Source organism: Aulonocara stuartgranti, assembly GCF_965226115.1.
Source record: "Aulonocara stuartgranti genome assembly, chromosome: 15".
Classification (NCBI taxonomy): Eukaryota; Metazoa; Chordata; class Actinopteri; order Cichliformes; family Cichlidae; genus Aulonocara; species Aulonocara stuartgranti.
In genome coordinates this window covers 10300284-10318046 of record NC_138951.1, presented here as the reverse complement: position 1 = coordinate 10318046, position 17763 = coordinate 10300284, and the positions used below count along the sequence as shown (strand labels likewise).

The 17763-nt window shown below is 42.6% G+C and overlaps 1 protein-coding gene and 1 long non-coding RNA gene across 2 annotated transcripts in view; one reads left to right on the top strand and one right to left on the bottom strand.

Moving 5' to 3' along the window:
* Positions 1–656, bottom strand: part of LOC309688583 (N-lysine methyltransferase SMYD2-like) — a 12417-nt gene extending 11761 nt beyond the window's left edge. The window contains exon 1 of the mRNA XM_082504418.1: positions 218–656. Within this exon, the coding sequence (XP_082360544.1) occupies positions 218–387 (170 nt within the window). The 5' untranslated portion in view covers positions 388–656. The remainder of the gene's footprint in view (positions 1–217) is intronic.
* On the top strand, positions 649–17763 carry LOC309688586. The gene is made up of 3 exons (XR_014271121.1): positions 649–859; positions 1516–1618; positions 17638–17763. It is a non-coding gene; the product is annotated as an uncharacterized lncRNA (long non-coding RNA).

Genomic DNA, 17763 nt, shown 5'->3' with positions numbered 1-17763 from the left:
CGATATTTGTGTTTAAATATGCAGAATTTATATGATCCTGCAGGAAAAAGGAGTAGTGCATTATTTACAATTCACATCGTCCTAACTACTAATAAGCACATTTCCAGTAAAAAGCAAAACAAAACATCACAGTGGCTTTGTAATTTCCTAAGAGAATGCGCTTATATATGTATACATTTAATGAGGTGAGCAAAAGATGCACTGCCAAAGTGTTAACCTGGTGAAGCAGAACTCGCAGTAGCAGCCTCTCTCTTTCACTGACAGCACGTGGGAGTAGGCTGGGCAGGAAAACAGGAGCTCTCCAACTTTAAATGGTCTGGTTACCCGGAGCCCTCGTCCCTTCCCCGGGCTGTCAAACCTCTCGAGTCCTTTGATGCTGCCCATCATTGTGCCTTCTGCCCGGGGTGTCTTCTCTCAGAATGAGCCCAGAGACTTGGAAGAGAAGGGGGATGTGGCATCAAGTGTTAGGGCGTTACCATCCCAATAATAGTTCACAGTGGCATCCAGGCACAGAATGGACCCAGCAAACAAGCAGCCGATGGGTTTTCGGAGCTACACAGCGATTTTACAGCTATTAAAGTGTTAAGCCTCTTGGCAAAAGTCACTCATGCCCTCACAAGTGTAAATGTCTTCATCACTGAACTTGTCCACCCCATCCTCCCCACCCCCCCAGGTTTTTGAAAGATATGTGGAGCAACCAAAAATGAGTGCAACATCGCCCCTAGTGGACACGGAGTTAAACGAGTAACAATCGACAATCAACATTACAACATTACACCCAACAGGAAATTAGTATGATTAACGTGAAACATTCCGCATTCCTGCAGGTGTGATGTTGAGCTCTTCATCTCCGTGAAAGGTATGGATTCTCTTTGGCGTCAAGTAATGTTTTACAAATTCACCGATACATTTCTCTCTGATACATCTTCAGTGCCGTTGAGCTTTCTTTAACCCCAGCGTTGCTAAGTTGCTGGAAACATTGCTCACAGACTTTTGTCCCACGTTTCTTGTTCTGGTGTTTGTGGAGAGCATCTGAGTATGCCAGGGAAAATGTCGCCCACATCTTTACAGCACTACCATGAGGCCGAGGCGTTAATAAAGGGCAGGATACACCACATTCTTCTTTTGTCCAATTTTGGTGAGCCTGTGCCAATTATAGCCTCAGTTTCCTCTTCTTAGCTGGCAGGAGTATCATCCAGTGTAGTCTTCTACTGCTGTAGCTCATTTGCCTTGTTGTGCATTCACTGATGCTCTTCTGCATACCTTGGTTGTAACAGGAGGTTATTTGAGTTGGTGTGGCCTTCCTTTCAGCTCAGAGCAGTCTGGTCTTCTCTGACCAGTGTTGATGAGTTGTTGAAGTGAAGTGACCGGTGTGCGTAGATCAGTTATTTACTTAACTTTAAATTTATAAGTGAGAATCATAACCAATTTATTTTTAATTTAGTTATCAGAGTGATTTGGCTCCTTCTGAAAGTAAAAGGTAAAGTAATGTTTCATTTATGTATCACCTTTCAGTATAAATGGCACAAATACCACAGAGTCAAAAGTTCTTAAGCTCAGTGGGAGAGATCCTGCACAGCCTGCAGGCCCCAATCACATGATCTCAGGGACCTGCTGGGTACGTATGAATATAAAATTTCTCTTCATTAAGTTTGTTAAGTCTCGTTTAGTTTTGATTTATTAAAAATATTATATTGGTCAGTGTTTATTTTCTTTTAAGTTTTTATTTTTGATTATCTAATTATTTGAGCTTAGTTTTAGTTAACTATATAATAACCACGACTGGTTGTTCAGTCACCTGTGCAGAAGGTGTTGCTTTTAAGAGTTTCTTAATCCTTTTAATTTGTGGTATAGCTAATCATTGTATTGGAACAATAACCAGTTCTCTTATTTTCAGTTATTTCACTATTTCAGTTTTTTCTTTCCTGTGCTGCATATCTTAATGGACTATGAATACACAAGAAAGGTGTAAGACATATGTATGGCCTGCAGTAGATCCACAGTGTTATGTTCTTAAGTGCAATTCAACAAGGCCATCTGGTGGTAAAGGCCAGGAAGGTCTTGACACTTGATGCTCACGCTGTGGTACAGGTTAAGTCGTTGAGTTGTGGGCGCTGTTTTTTGAAGTTACCATAAAAATAATAAAGTTAAACATTTAGCTATAATAATATTTGATTACTTTGTGTAATAAAAGTGGGACATTATTCATCTTGGAGATCATGAATGCCCAGATTAAGAGAGAGAGAGTTTTCCTTTTCTATCTGGCATCCACATTTGTCACATTGTGCCATCATGTGGTGCTTTATTGTAAGCACAGCCTCAAGTGATTGAGAACCCATTCAGGAAGCATCACAGTCCACAAGCCACCTTAGATACAGACAGATTATCTGATTGGACAACTAGGACTCCTGTGGGGGGTTTTTTTTTTCGGGGGAGGTTGTTTTGTTTTTCCCCCACTAGTGCAGACAAGCTCAGGTCAGGTACTTGATCTTGAGCAAATTGAAATATTTCATAACCAACCATTCCCAAACATTACAGTACATGTGCGCGTGCCTGCTCGCTTTCTCGTACACATGCACGCACATACAAGCACAAACCACTGTGAAGATTTGCCCCTCATCTGTATCTGAAGGCTTTATCCAACCTTGCCCCAGATTCCCCCGATTTATTATAATTCCATTTTTCCAGTCTTTCAATCTAAAGATTTGTTCCTCCTCATTTTTTAATAACGTGGCAAGCAAGGGAAGCATGTCCCTGGGAGATTATGCGGTCGTCTCTGGCGTCTCGTCTTGATTACATCAGAGGAACCTGATTTGATTTGGAAGAAACCCCCTTGTTCCAGTACGATATCTCTTTAGACCTCCCCGTTGTGCTGATTTCTTGCTCTGTCAGAGGGGATGATCTTGATGAATATGATCTAAAAGAGAGGGAGGTAGTAAGAGATTAGGTGAATGGATTATAATTTTCCAATGATGAGGAACAATAAGAAACAATAAATCCTAAGTAGATTTAGTTCTCAAGAAAACCCTGTTAGGGCAAATCAAAAGACGAGACAGGACAGAGGTATTAAATAGATACAGTAGGTCTGACCTGTTTGGCCTAAAACAAGTTCAGTTTTTTTTTATCTTGCTGTCAGGAATTTGATTGAGCCCACTTTGAGATATTTTACTGATACTTTATGATAACATGTCTCCTGGTTGTCTACCATCGATCTAATTCGTGTGAACGGGAGATCTCTTGAATGCATTTCTGGGATTTCACAACAAACTTGAATAAACTCAGTTTTGTGATCAAGGGCTGAAGGTATTTATGACCCTGTGAAACACATTTTTGGCCTCAATTTGAGTATTTATTCAAATAATTCAAACAGCACTTGATTGATCATATAACTGACCATGCAAATCAAATCAAATCAAATCACTTTTATTGTCACATCACATGTGCTGGTACATTGGTACAGCACATGCGAGTGAAATTCTTGTGTGCGAGCTTCACAAGCAACAGAGTTGTGCAAAATACAATAACGTAAACAGGCAAAATATACGAATGGCTAAATCTGAAACTAATAAATATACACTGAACAAAAATATAAACGCAACACCTTTGTTACTGCTCCCATTCCCCATGGGATGGACGTAGAGACCTAAAATTCATTCCAGATACACAATATAACCATCCCTCCCAAACAGTGGTCACAAATCAGTCCAAATGTGTGGTAGTGGGCACATCTGCTATATTGAGATAATCCATCCCACCTCACAGGTGTGCCACATCAGGATGCTGATCTGACATCATGAGTAGTGCACAGGTGTACCTCAGACTGCCCACAACAAAAGGCCACCCTGGAATGTGCAGTTTTTTGCACTATTGGGGGTCTGGGGACCCAGAACCGGTCAGTATCTGGTGTGACCACCATTTGCCTCATGCAGTGCAACACATCGTCGCATGGAGTCTATCAGATTGTCAATTGTGGCCTGTGGAATGTTGGTCCACTCCACTTCAATGGCTGTGCGAGGTTGTTGGATATTCGTGGGAACTGGTACACGCTGTCGTATACGCCGGTCAAGCACATCCCGAACATGCTCAATGGGTGACATGTCCGGTGAGTATGCTGGCCATGCAAGAACTGGGACATTCTCAGCTGCCATCTGCCCTGAACAATGTGAACCATGATTCATCCGTGAAGCGCACACCTCTCCAACGTGCCAGACGCCATCGAATGTGAGCATTTTCCCACACAAGTCTGTTACGGCGAAGAGCTGGAGTCAGGTCAAGACCCCGATGAGGACGACGGGCATGCAGTTGAGCGTCCCTGAGACGGTTTCTGACAGTTTGTGCAGAAATTGTTTGGTTGTGCAAACCAATTGTTCCAGCAGCTGTCTGGGTGGCTGGTCTCAGACGATCTTGGAGGTGAACCTGCTGGATGTGGAGGTCCTGGGCTGGTGTGGTTACACGAGGTCTGCGGTTGTGAGGCCGGTTGGATGTGCTGCCATATTCTCTGAAACGCCTGTGGAGACGGCTTATGGTTGAGAAATGAACATTCAATGCACGGGCGACAGATCTGGTTGACATTCCTGCTGTAAGCATGCCAATTGCACGCTCCCTTGCTTGTGGCATCTGTGGCATTTTGCTGTGAGACAAAACTGCACATTCCAGGGTGGCCTTTTGTTGTGGGCAGTCTGAGGTACACCTGTGCACTACTCACGATGTCAGATCAGCATCCTGATGTGGCACACCTGTGAGGTGGGATGGATTATCTCAATATAGCAGATGTGCCCACTACCACACATTTGGACTGATTTGTGACCACTGTTTGGGAGGGATGGTTATATTGTGTATCTGGAATGAATTTTAGGTCTCTACGTCCATCCCATGGGGAATGGGAGCAAAAACAAAAGTGTTGCGTTTATATTTTTGTTCAGTGTATGTACAATATATAATAGTATATGCAAAAATAAATAAATAAAAAAAAATTCTGGATGTGTATACTAAATGTTTTTCTACGTGTGTGTGTGTGTGTGTGTGTATACACATATTTTACAAATTAAATAGAGTCAACAATAAATAAAATATATAAAAATATACAGAGTTGAATATGTGCAAAACAGTGGCATTACTGTACAGTATGGAGTGCAAAATGTTGAAGTTCCAGTAGTGGAGGTGAGGTGTCTATGAAGTGTTCAGCAGTCTGATGGCCTGGTGGAAGAAGCTGTCTCTCAGTCTGCTGGTACGGGACCGGATGCTGCAGAACCTCCTTCCTGATGGAAGTAGTCTGAACAGTTTATGGCTGGGGTGACTGGAGTCCTTGATGATCCTCCCCGCTTTCCTCAGGCACCGCTTCCTGTAGATGTCTTGGAGGGAGGGAAGCTCACCTCCAATTATCCGTTCAGAGCACCGCACTACTCGCTGGAGAGCTTTGCGGTTGTAGGCGGTGCTGTTGCCATACCAGGTGGTGATGCATCCAGTGAGGATGCTCTCAATGGCACAGTGATAGAAGGTCCTGAGGATGCGGGGGCTCATGCCGAATCTTTTCAGTCTCCTGAGAAAGAAGAGGCGCTGCTGCGCCTTCTTCACTGTTTTGTTTATGTGTACTGACCACGTAAGATCCTCAGCCAGATGTACACCAAGGAACCGGAAGCTGCTCACTCTCTCCACAGCAGCGCCGTTGATGGTGATGGGGGTGTGTACTTCTCTGCACCTCCGGAAGTCCACTATCAACTCCTTTGTCTTTGCGACGTTGAGGGTGAGATGGTTGTCTTGGCACCAGTGGGTCAGGGCGCTGACCTCCTCCCTGTAAGCCGTCTCATCACCGTTGGTGATAAGACCCACCACTGTAGTGTCGTCCGCAAACTTCACAATGATGTTGGAGCTGTTAGTGGCTGTGCAGTCGTAGGTGTAGAGTGAGTACAGGAGAGGGCTCAGTACACACCCCATGTCTTTGGACTGTGGGAGAATATCGGAGAAAACCCCACGCAGAAAAACACAGTCAGGGCTTAAACCACTGACCTTCTTCCTGTGAGATTAGAGTGCTAACCATGGTACCATCCCATAAAGATGACATTTGTAACCATTAGAACAGTTTCTGGGTTTTTCCAAGGGTAGCCCTAGTAAACTGTAGAGGCAGAGATCACTCTCACTCTCTGATACCCAATCATTTTGTTCTAGAAGCAGACCTGAAATATGACACAAACTGCTGAGTTCAGAAAAGAAAAACAAGGGTTATCCCTACTTGTGTCCAAGGGGGAAAGAGTTAAAGTTAGAACAAGATGTTGTAGACTCAAGGCCTGTTTGGCCCAAAAGAAAGTCTTTTGTATAAACAGGTAGATTTTTAGTCCTTGGGTTAAACCAGGGGTAGGGAACGTTGGTCCTCGAGAGCCGGTTTGAGATCGCACCCTGGGTCACCACACCTGAATCAAATGATTAGTTCATTACCAGGCCTCTGGAGAACTTCAAGACATGTTGAGGAGATAGTTTAACATTTAAATCAGCTGTGTTGGATCAAGGACACATCTAAAACCTGCAGGACACCGGCTCTCGAGGCCTGGAGTTCCATATTCTCTGGGTTTAACCCTAAAGAAAATAAAAAAAGGCTGTTACTCAGCCTTCCCAGTTTAAACAAGACTGGGCCAGTGAATTAAAGCGTGTGTTTTCACGCTTTGGAGATGTGGACTAGGTAAGAATATGCAATTGTGTATAGTGTCAGTGCTGGTTTGTGTAGTTTTTTCCAACCTGATCAAACCAAAAAGGTTATAACAAATCAGTTTTACCATCTTCATATCACCAGATCTCTTTTTCTCTCTCACTTCTTCTGTTGCTGTTTTCAGGCTCTTATAATTGTGGCCACACTATTAATGGAAATATGCAGTATAGCGTCGCATTGTTGAGCTCGTAAAACAGCACCGGCTACTACCTCTTTACAGTGAGGTCGTGGAGGAGGGTTGTGTGTGAAATCCATTGTGGTTAAAGACCTTTCCTACTTTCGGATTTGGAGAGGCAGTGACCGAGCCCTCGTCACCTCGTACTCGTGACCTTGTCATCGCAAGCTGTTTCCAGGCTGCTGTGCTAACTACAGGTCAATAGCAGTGCACGGCTTGAGAGATGGACAGTGTTGTGTGTTTGCATGTAGTGGAGAGAAGTGAGGACAGAGTAATTGATAATTCCAGGCTGTGTTTTAGAAGTGGGTACATGCCAAGACCCTGTGTAATTGTCCCTATATTCCCCACAGCTGAGTTGAGGCAATTTACAGTAATTCCTCAGTCTTTCTGATGAACTCGTTGACTTGACTGAGACAGTGTCTTTCATCCTACTTTGTCCTTTGTCTTTCAGCTGGGGAGCCAACCCTAAAGCCTTAACCACACTGTCTCCACTCCTGGATAGGGGGGGAATGCAGTCCCTGCTTGCCTACTCTGCCGTCTTAGCTCTGTGAGCTTTGCAGGCGCAGACCCTCATCTCCCACTGTTAATCCATGTGTCTTTGCTTTGGCTCTTGCCTTACACTATAGGGCTGATTGGGGTCTACTGCCCTGTGTCACCCACCTAAGCTCTGCTTTCACTGTAGGGCTTAGCGCCTCAGCCATCGGCTGCTTTATGAGCAGACAGCTGGGCTATTCTGTCTCAGTCTTCCTCTTCTTTTACCACTTGTGACAATGAGACCATTATTGTTCTTACCTTCTGAGCCTGTCCGTCACTGTGTGTGTGTGTGTGTGTGTGTGTGTGTGTGTGTGTGTGTTTGTGTTTATCAGTAGCATCAAAACCATGCAAGACACAGTCAAAAAACTTTAAAGCCATCTGGTTTGTTCAAAAGTAAGTAAATAAAGTACTTACTTAGTACTGTATACGCTAGTTGAACTCAAAACAGAGGATCTCTCAGAGGCATAACCTCTGAGTTCATGGACTTTGAAGACAATGAAGATAAATATAAATAAGGTTAGATATTATGCAGATCAATTTAATCATTTTAATCTTATTTGAATTAAAACCACTTTAGGTTACAGAACACAAAATTCATCCTAAACAGAAACGATTTAGGAGTTTTTGAATATTCCAATTTTATTTGTTTTTAAATACAAAATGGAGCTTTAAATGATGATTTCATTTATTAAAGGAAAAAAGTTATCCAAACCTTCCCTCTCAAATAATCAAGTTCCTCACCCTGTCACTAGTATTAATAATTTTCAGTCCGTCTTCCTGAAGTCTACAACCTATGGGCATTAACAAATACTGTGTTTCTTCCCTTGACATGCAACAAAAGAATTTCTCGTGTAAAGGAAATGACATCTTCTTCAGTTCACGAAACTGATTTGTCGACTGGAACTCCATAATATGAATATCCTGTTCCACCACATACAGATTTCTGACCCAGCTTTCTGAATGTGGCGACAGAAATTGAGATTCATCACATCAGGCACATTTTGTCCAATCTTTTTTGTCCAGTTTTGGTGAGCCTTTGTGAATTGTAGCTTTAGTTTCCTGTTGACACTCCTGTTGGAGCGGCCCTCGATGTGGTCTTCTGCTACTATTACTGTTACCCTGCTTCAGCACGAAGCTGTCCAGCTATTCTCCTCTGACCTCTGGCATCAATAAGGCATAGTCACCCAGAGAACTGCCTCTCACTGGGTATTTTCTTCTTTTTTTTTTTTTTGCTTTTCTTTTTTAGACCATTCTCTAGAGATGGTTGTGTGGGAAAATCCCAGTAGATCAGCCATTTCTGAAATTCTCAGACCAGCCTGTCTGGCACCAACAACCACACCACATTCAAAGTCACTTAAATGACCTGTCTTCCTCTCGTCCCCATTCTGATGCTTGGTTTGTCTTCACTAGGTCGTCGTAACCATGTCTAAATGCTTAAATGTTGCTGTGATTGACTGATTAGATATTTGGTTTAACATTCAACCGAACATGTGTACCTACTTGTAACATTTATTTTTTAGTTTTTGTATTCTCTCATCCTTCCGTAATTCAGGCTTTAAATCAAGCTTGAGTTGGTGTTTAAACTTCAGTATTTAATGTTAATTCAAAGCACTACTGTCTCGGGTTTATTGAGCCCATATGCTCTGGATGCAGTATTAAATTTAACCTTGGCTGTACCAAGCAGCTTTTGTGTTGCTACAGAATTTCCACTGGCAATGCAAATGCAAGAAAAAAGCCCTTGAAGGTTTTTAGTTACTGGGGAGCTCCCAAGTTTGTAGGGAATCCACAAAACTGTTTGGTTCAAAACTGTCTTCAGTTCCTCCCTATCTTCTTTCTGTCCTCCATCTTTCCCTACCCTATTCCTATCCTCTTCCTCCTTCCCTCCTCCTTCTTCTCTTCGCCGTCCTCTTCAGCCGTCCAGCTAAACTTAGAAGTGACAACAGTTGCAGGGTGACAGCAAGGGCTAAATAAGACCAGAACAATAGCTTCTCCCCCTCTGCGCTTCGTCTCACCCCCTCATCTTCCCCTTTAATAGACTGCCATTGTTCTCTCCCTCCACTGTTGCTCTTTCAGGGAGTTTGTTAGCTATGCTAATGAAGGTTGGGCTTGTGTGGGTTTAGCGAGTGGGGATTTGATGCTCTTTAACTGGGCACTTTTAGAAAGGAGAGGCGATCATAAGTGTGGCTGGGCAGCTATTCACCGCCAGTCAAATGTCACAGGCGTGTTGATGTGACACAGCAGAGCAAGTACATAAGAGATCTGTTACATTTCCTAAGCACTTGCTTCTAATTAATATCTGTGCACTGAAAGTGTCACAAAACAAATAAATAAAGGATGTATAAACAAATAAAAAGGGAGTATTATGGAAGAATATGTACCACTCATCCTCTAATGTACATTATACTGTATTCATCACCAGTCCTTGCAGAGAAAAAAAGAGTCACGTAAGACAAGATGCAGAGACTACAGTTAAGTATAGTGCAGTCAGTCAGTAAGTCTGTAAATAGCCTGGCCGATGGCTCCTTTGAGCTTTCCTCTAAGAGGAATTCTCTTTCTCCTTGGTGTATTAATAGTGCCTGTGCATTGTTTCCTACAGCAGCACTGCTGCAATCAAAGGAAGTTGGCCTGCCAAGTATACAGATATTTTCCTTTGTCCCTATGTTTAGCAGGCATGTAAGAGTCAGATATGTGTGTGTGAGAGACTCTGCCTGGATGAAGGTGCTGTGTGGCTGCAGAAGCAAGTGCATGCATGCTGATGGGATTATGTTAGGATGTCTGTTTATTTATGTGTGTTATCATACATGTACGATGAGACATCCTGGAATGATTTGTGTTTGTCAGTTTGAGTGTGACACACAAACTCTGTGACCTTTTATTCGAGAATTCAGGTGCATTAAATGATTGTTGGGGTATTTCTGTTAGATGGACCACATTAATACATTTTACAACATGCTGTATTGGTCCACAGGTATGCGTTATAAACGAAGGAGATTGGGTACAGTGTGCATGGTCATTTAAAGTTTTGTTTTCACATTTCATCTAACGTTCTTTGAGCTTTTCTGAATGGCTTTTAAGTGCTTTTTCTTGAAAATGAGATATTGGAGCCAACATTTCAATAAAGTAATTAGGTTTATTTGAATGGAAACCATTACATGCTAATGTTCTCTGTGGCCCTTTATTCATTTTAGTTGAGAGTGTCCAATCGAAATATGATTGTCTGATATTTTAAATGTCACAAGATTGAAGTCAGTAGTTCAAGACCGGTGTCTTTGCAGTAAATTCATTAAGTGTTCAGACATTTTCACTTTTTCCCCCAATTATTTTGTTAATTCAAAGGTAAATTAATAAAATTGCCACTTTTTGCCCCCCAATCTTTTCTCAAAAGTCAAACCTGTCATTTATAAAAATATTTGGACAATTTATCACAGCACCGGCAAATTTTGTCCATTTTGGCACATCCTATTTTTCTTCCTTTTTGTTAATTATCGGGAACTTTACTGGAATTTGCTAAATCTCACTTCATGTCGGGTAAATAAATCAACTCCAAGAAACTTGCTATAAATATTTAAAGAAGATGTGGCAAAACAGACTATTTCTAAATTCTGCAACCTCAGTAACTCTGAAATGGAAGTTTAAAACTAACTCTCTAAGCTTTTGGACAAAATAAATAACTAAAAAATAAGGACTGGTCAAAGTCTTGAGCAGTCAGTCGAACATATCTTTGGAAATCCTTTGCAAATATGGGCGAAACCTGCTGGAAAGACCACCATCCCACTAGTGCTTCCTTTTAAAAGGTCTTTATGATAGAGTAGCTACAAAGAAACCTCCTTTGAGTCAAAATCTTACGACACTGGGAGTTTTCCAAATGGCATTTAACAGCTCTGAAGGCACGAGGGAAGGGATTCTTTGGTCTCATTCAACAAAAAACTCTACTCGTTGAGCACAACTCCGAGCACTATGTCTACCACGTACACCATCCACTAAATACCCATGCATACCCTGTCATACCCCTGCAGGCATTAAAATACTCGGGTTAATCATCCCCCATTGCACACACGCACATTAAATGTAAGACATGTGCGGTTATATCCTAAGTGAAGCTGGTTGGTCGTCCAGTGGCCAAGTGGTGGCGTTGAGGCATCATCAGTCACTTGGAGTCTGTCAGTGACTCACCAAGGGCACAATGGAATTAGTGAGATTCTCTGCAATGTGACAGCTTGCTCTGGCTAAATGGTGTAATAATCTACCCCTCCTCTCGCAAACCTCCAGCAGCACATGCACTCGTACACACACTCATTCACGCACCCCCCCACCCCCAATTTGCCCTCCCCATACCAACTGGCACAGATAACATTGTCTTAAGCTATAAAAAAAGATTTTTTCTCCTGCCTCCATTGCGGTAATTATTGAATTAATGCAGATGGAGAGAGACATCTGCATGTTAAAGTGTTGGCCTCTCTCTTATGCACAGCAGATGTTCCCCTGTCATTTACTCAAATTATGCTGCTTAGATACAGAAGAGAGGGAGAGGGAGCGAAAGAGAGGATGCAGGAGGGAGGGACAGAGTGACAGAGAAAGTTGCTCGACATTGTCTTACAGTCCTCCAAGTGTCAGCTACCGAATTCATGTTGGATCTGTCCTTCAAGTAAAACGCCTACTTCTCTCACTCAGGCAGTCCTCACAAAATATTTGCTACTTCTTTTATTATAAGTTGTGGCACCGTAAATTGAGCAGGATTCACACCTACAATTTATGTAAAAGGAATTTAGAGAAAAACACTTGATTTTAAACTAAAATCCATCAAATCTAAACACGTTTAGGAGTTACGTACGACTATAATAGCTATTAAATGCACGCTATATTGATGTCAATATTCACTTTGATAGCTTCACCCAGCAGTTGACCTCTTGACCCTTGCAGTAAAGATGAAACCGAAAGGACAAGATCCTTTTAAGATTATGAGTCGATTATTTGAAGCGACGGCGAGACATAGAAAGAGACTGTGTATTAGCGTGTGTCCATATGTGTGTATGGGTGTGTGTCCCTGATGACAGATAACCAGGGGACCTTCTCCTTGGGATTATATTCCAGGTTGGTTTGGCCTCATCTCTCTGGATTATGTTGATAAAAACATTCTTGTATTATATTTTCTGTGCTTATTTTATTAATACTCTCAGGCAGTTCCCAGAAAAAGCTCCGTCCCACGCCTGCTTTAATGTAATCTTCTTCCACTTGAGCTTTTAAAATGTTTTTGGGGGGGGTTAGCTGTCTTTGTAATACCTATTCTCTCCCACTCTTGAGGTTATATTTACCCCTTGCTGCATCATTGCGCACTGTAAATGACAAAATTATTATAAATATTTGGAATCGGGAAGTCCCTGACTGGGCTAAAGCTTTAGAAAGTTTCTCCTTAAACACAAGTTATTTTAGGATATCTTATTGTTGTTCTGTAATGATAAGATTTAGCTGCTTTTAACAGTCAAACATTTCAGATGACACGTGTAATAGAAAAAGCAAAGCATTTCTATTACATTTTTTGAGAATGTGAAATCAGTTTTCAGCATTTCAGCTTGAAAAATCAAACAATTCCCAAATTATCAAAATTACTTGACAGTTTGTTTTTTATTCCAGTTCACCTTGTGTAGCTCTTCCATTCATTGGTGCACAGCATGTGACGCTTTTTAAAAAATTATTATTATTCCTACTCACAAATGTAGCTAAATAGCAAAATGCTGCCATCCAGGCTTAGAGAAGTAGGATGTTACTTTTCCCAAATGGGCTTTGGAGATGTACATCATGAAATAGGTGCAGCCTGTAAATTGTATTCACCCTCATCTTCAACTTGAGGCAGCTGCTCAGTAGCGCACAAACATAACCGAAATGCATTATAAAGGTGGTGTTTAGACATTTTAAACGCATGAGTCAGATTTCCAATTAGCAGGCAGTGCACTGAAAACAGACCTCATCGTGTGAATTTAAGCTGTTTTCTCTGCTTGTGCATTATTTCCTGCAGTTTGTGGCACTGAAAGAGGTTTTGACCATAAGTTAAAAAAAAAGTCAGGAACTTACATCATTTTCCAGTATGTTTAAAAATCATCAGATAACAGGATATCAACCCTTTTTGGTTTTTTTTTTTCACTTTTTTCCACAATTTTCTTTGTAATTGCTTTGATCCATTTTTCACTTTATTAGCTTTTTTTTTTTTTAATATACATCCATGATTGACTGGATGATGGTGATTTAAACCTAATGGACCTCATTAGGTCTTGTAGAAATGTTTTCGTGCTTTTCCCTCTGTGCCTTACTTTGGCGAACTACATACTAGTGTTAGTGTTTTAGCTTTGAGTGCTACAGTGTAATTTTCTTGTGCTGGTTTGCCTGCAGTGCACATCCAATAAGTAATATGCAATCAGACCTGCATGAGGCTGACTGACCAGTCATTGATCTCAGCCCAGATCAGTGATACGTCAGTGTTTTTTATATCAACCCTTGTCTGAATGTTGAGTGACTATCAATTTTTTTGGGGGTTTGTTTTTATATCACTGGGTTTTTGAGGGTCAATCCTAAATACATGCTTTTGGAAATTGACTTTCTTGGGGTTTGGGAAACTGCAGTGCCTCCAAAAGTTGTGTTTTGCAAGTTCTACAAGGTCACATTAGTTTTTTTTGTGATCTACTTGCAAATACACAGTGGACTGTGCTTGCTCTCACATGTTCTCATGGAAGTTTTACTTTATTTTCCCGAGAAGCATTCTATGAATCAGCCCATCCACACACACGTATACGCGTACTCGAAGCCCCTACCTCTTTTCAAAACCCAGCAATCCAATGGAGTCTGTAAAACTTCTGTTCTCAAACCAAAAGCCTTAAAGCCAACAGATGCCTTTTCGTTATCATTGCCAGTTATCACTCTTAGCTTCCTCTGATAAGACTTTACTTTCTGACCCACATGTTAAGGAGTTCAATTTATCAGATGCACCAGAAGCGCGGATGGGGAGGTGGAGGGATGAGCGAGTCTCAAAAATACCCAGAGGCTTGAGAGATGAGACGTAATATGCCTTTTTTTCCCTGCCAGGCTGGTGGTGTTTCTGAAGCGGCGTTAGTACAGTAAGGAGCTCAGCATCTAAAGAGGCTTTGGTACATGCGGAAAGATGGGACATATTACAGCGAGGCTAGAAGCCTGCTTGATTAATGGGCCAGGATAATCACCTCATCAAATCACTCTCACTTATTAAATCTTGTTTAATATCGTAATGAGGGCCCTCCCGAGCTGCTTTGGCAAATTCCCCTCTCTCCCCGACTCTCCACTGCTCTTGCTTTTCCACTTCTGCCTTTCCGTTTCAGCAGGAAGGCTGCCGGTGCCAAGTTCCCCTCTGTCCTTGTCTGTCTCGCTTCCTTTTGTTGTCTTAACTTCCCTTTTCTCTGTCTTCACCTTTGCTCTGCTCCTTAATATACAGAAAACTGAACCTTTAATTTGCTGCTGTAGCTTTCGAGACTGTGCAGTTACAATACATCATCTCTAAAGCTGGAATTGTTGTATCCACAGCCTCAGTCTATTCACCTAATCTCCCTTATTTATGATGGATGATGTGCTAGATTGTATGATCATAAATCAAAGTATGTGTGGGTCAGGACCTGATTGAAGAGTGATGCTACTTCCCAAGGCTTTGGTACACTGGAGTTTATGGAAACACTTCAGGTGAGGTAATATCTCACCTGTCTCCTTCCGCATGATTTGTGATCTATATCTGTAGTATCACGGCATTCCTGAGGTTACTTCTACGTGTGCATAATGTGTGTGAGGTTTCTGGAATGGGCTGGCATCTCCTTCACTTGACCTCCGAGCGAGATGATGTGCCTCAGAAGAAAACAACATGCCATTGTCTTATTTATGGTGTTCCATGTGTCACTGTGCAATCTTGGTCGCACAGCTGTCACTTTGCAATTCTTCCAAGGAAATAAAAATATTTCTCCTTCCCTCTTTTGCCCGCTCTCTCTTGTCTCTCTTGCGAATTATATATGCCTTTCAATATTTATCCCCCTTCCACTAACTTCATCTCAAAGTTGTATTCTGGTTTGTCGTCTCGGAAGGCTGGCAGGCAACAACTGGCTCAAGGTGACCAGTTCAGGCTTGGGATAGAGGTTAGGGCTGCATCTTCTCCCTAAGTGCCTTCCATTTTTTGCCTTTATTGTTTGGGAGCAGCTGTTGTGTACCTGGACCCCATGAGTGGCGCCTATGCTGGGTATCTTGGCAGCCAAGCTCCCTAGCTTTGGATACCAGAGTGAATCAATTCTTAAAGATGACTGTCTGCGTGCCGTGTCACATGGACAGGCCCAGAGTGAAGGGCTTAGGGGGCTCTGGAGCTGGAATGCTCTTTGATGGAGGGGCTGGAGAATGAGGAGGGAGGGGAGGAAAGGAAAATATGGAAGGGTATGGTCCTATTGTTGTGCCAAGGAATGCCCTTGACGGAGATAGAGGGGTATTGTTTTAATGTCCATGAACTCTTTTGGACATGGAAACCTAAAGGTGAAGGAACTGCAAGGGTGATGAACATCATAGCATCTTTGCTGATTTCATACATGCCTGGAGAAGTTCAGCTGTCAGATCCTGCTTTTTGCTCTTAACTACGTGCTGAAAATTTCTCTGGGATGTGGCATGTGCTAGCAGCTTAGCATCAAGCAGCCATGTGAACGTGTAAAGGTTGGCCAATTATTTGGGGGCTGATATCGCCCCTCTGCCATAATACCCACAGAACCAAACTCATCCTAAGCAGCGACTGACAACAGCTGACCAGGACGTTGGTGATCTACCTGGCTCATAAGACTAACCTGTCTAAAGTCTGCTCAGAAACCTGAGAAAGTGAAGACTATAAAGGATGATAAAAACACATTGCCACATAGCCTGACCTCCCTCCCTCCCACACTCTATCTCTTTTTCCTTCTTCTTATCCTCCTTTGGAAAACAATACCATTCGGACCGCCCCCTCCCTACCTTTCTACCTTGGAAAAAGCAGGTTTATTAATAGTTCATAGCAAGGTGCTTGGGGCAAACTGCACTAGAAGGTTAAGGATGAGGTGAATTTGCAGTCGGTGCTCAGCAGCCATAGCAGCAGCAGTAGCGGTAGCAGTTTCTTTTTTGGAGAAAGAACCTCATGGTCATCCCGTGTCCATATCCATTTCATGACAAATGAAATACCACAGGCCCTCGCCAGAAACAATGGCTTGTTTGGCTGGCTGGAGGCTGTGGTTGTGGAACGGTGTGTGTGTGTGTGTGTGTGTGTGGTGGCGGTTGGGGGTAGCGGGGATGGGTGAAGGGGGGATTGGAATAAGATTGGCTTCCAACCCTTGCAGCTGTCCCGGTTGTCACTCCTTGTCTTAAGGCTCACTCCTGGCTCAACGCTCCAGCCCATGGATCAAGGGGATGTGTGTGTGTGTGGGTGTGTATGTGCATGCATCCCGAACCCCAAGAGATACTGCATGTCGATTCTCGGTACTGAAAAATGGCTCCAGACACAAAAGGCAAGTTGTACGGTGTTAAGACCCCTTCGGTATGGAGCAGACCCCAGGCATGAGGTCATCAGCCTTGCTTTAGCAGCCTTTGTCCTACTGCTTGATTGACAGGAGGGGTGGCTATCAAAGACAATTGTGGGATCAGTTACAGCTATGGGTGTCGCTCAAGATACAGCAGATCTCAAGTCAAAACACTTGTGAATGTAGTTTAGAAACGTAAAACTAGAACCACGTAGACTGTGTGCAAATGCGCTGCGATGTTCAAGCATGATAATGGTTTCGCACCTCAGCCCTGGTGGGCTCACCTTAATGTCAATTATAAAGTCTGTGAATCTTTTAATCTGCGTTGATAACAGGTGATGAACTTTAATACGCAGCTAAAATTCCATAAGCAAGCCTATGTGTGCATTACAAAGAATAAGACAAATTTCCCCCCCACCCTTTATCGCTCTCTCTCTCTCTCTCTCTGCCTCTCTCTCTCTCTCTCTCTCTCTGCCTCTTTCTCTCTCTCTCTCTCTGCCTCTCTCTCTCTCTCTCTCTCACCCTTATGTCTCAGAGATTAGCCTTTGCTCAAACACCTCCTGTTCATCTAAGTAATTAAAACATTAGAATTACTGGATTATAAACTGCTTTCCATTTAATCCAGCACTCGATGCTCCCATCATCTTGCCAAATGGGTCAAAAGGAAATATAATGGGGCTCTGTGATTTCTGTTTCAGGGATCTGGAAGAGGCAAAGGATGCCAATAATGGCTATTAAAAGAGATGTGTGTTTGTGTGTGTGTATGAGGGAGTGATGGAGAGAGAGAGAGAGAGAGAGAGAGAGAGCGAGAGATCCCAGACTGG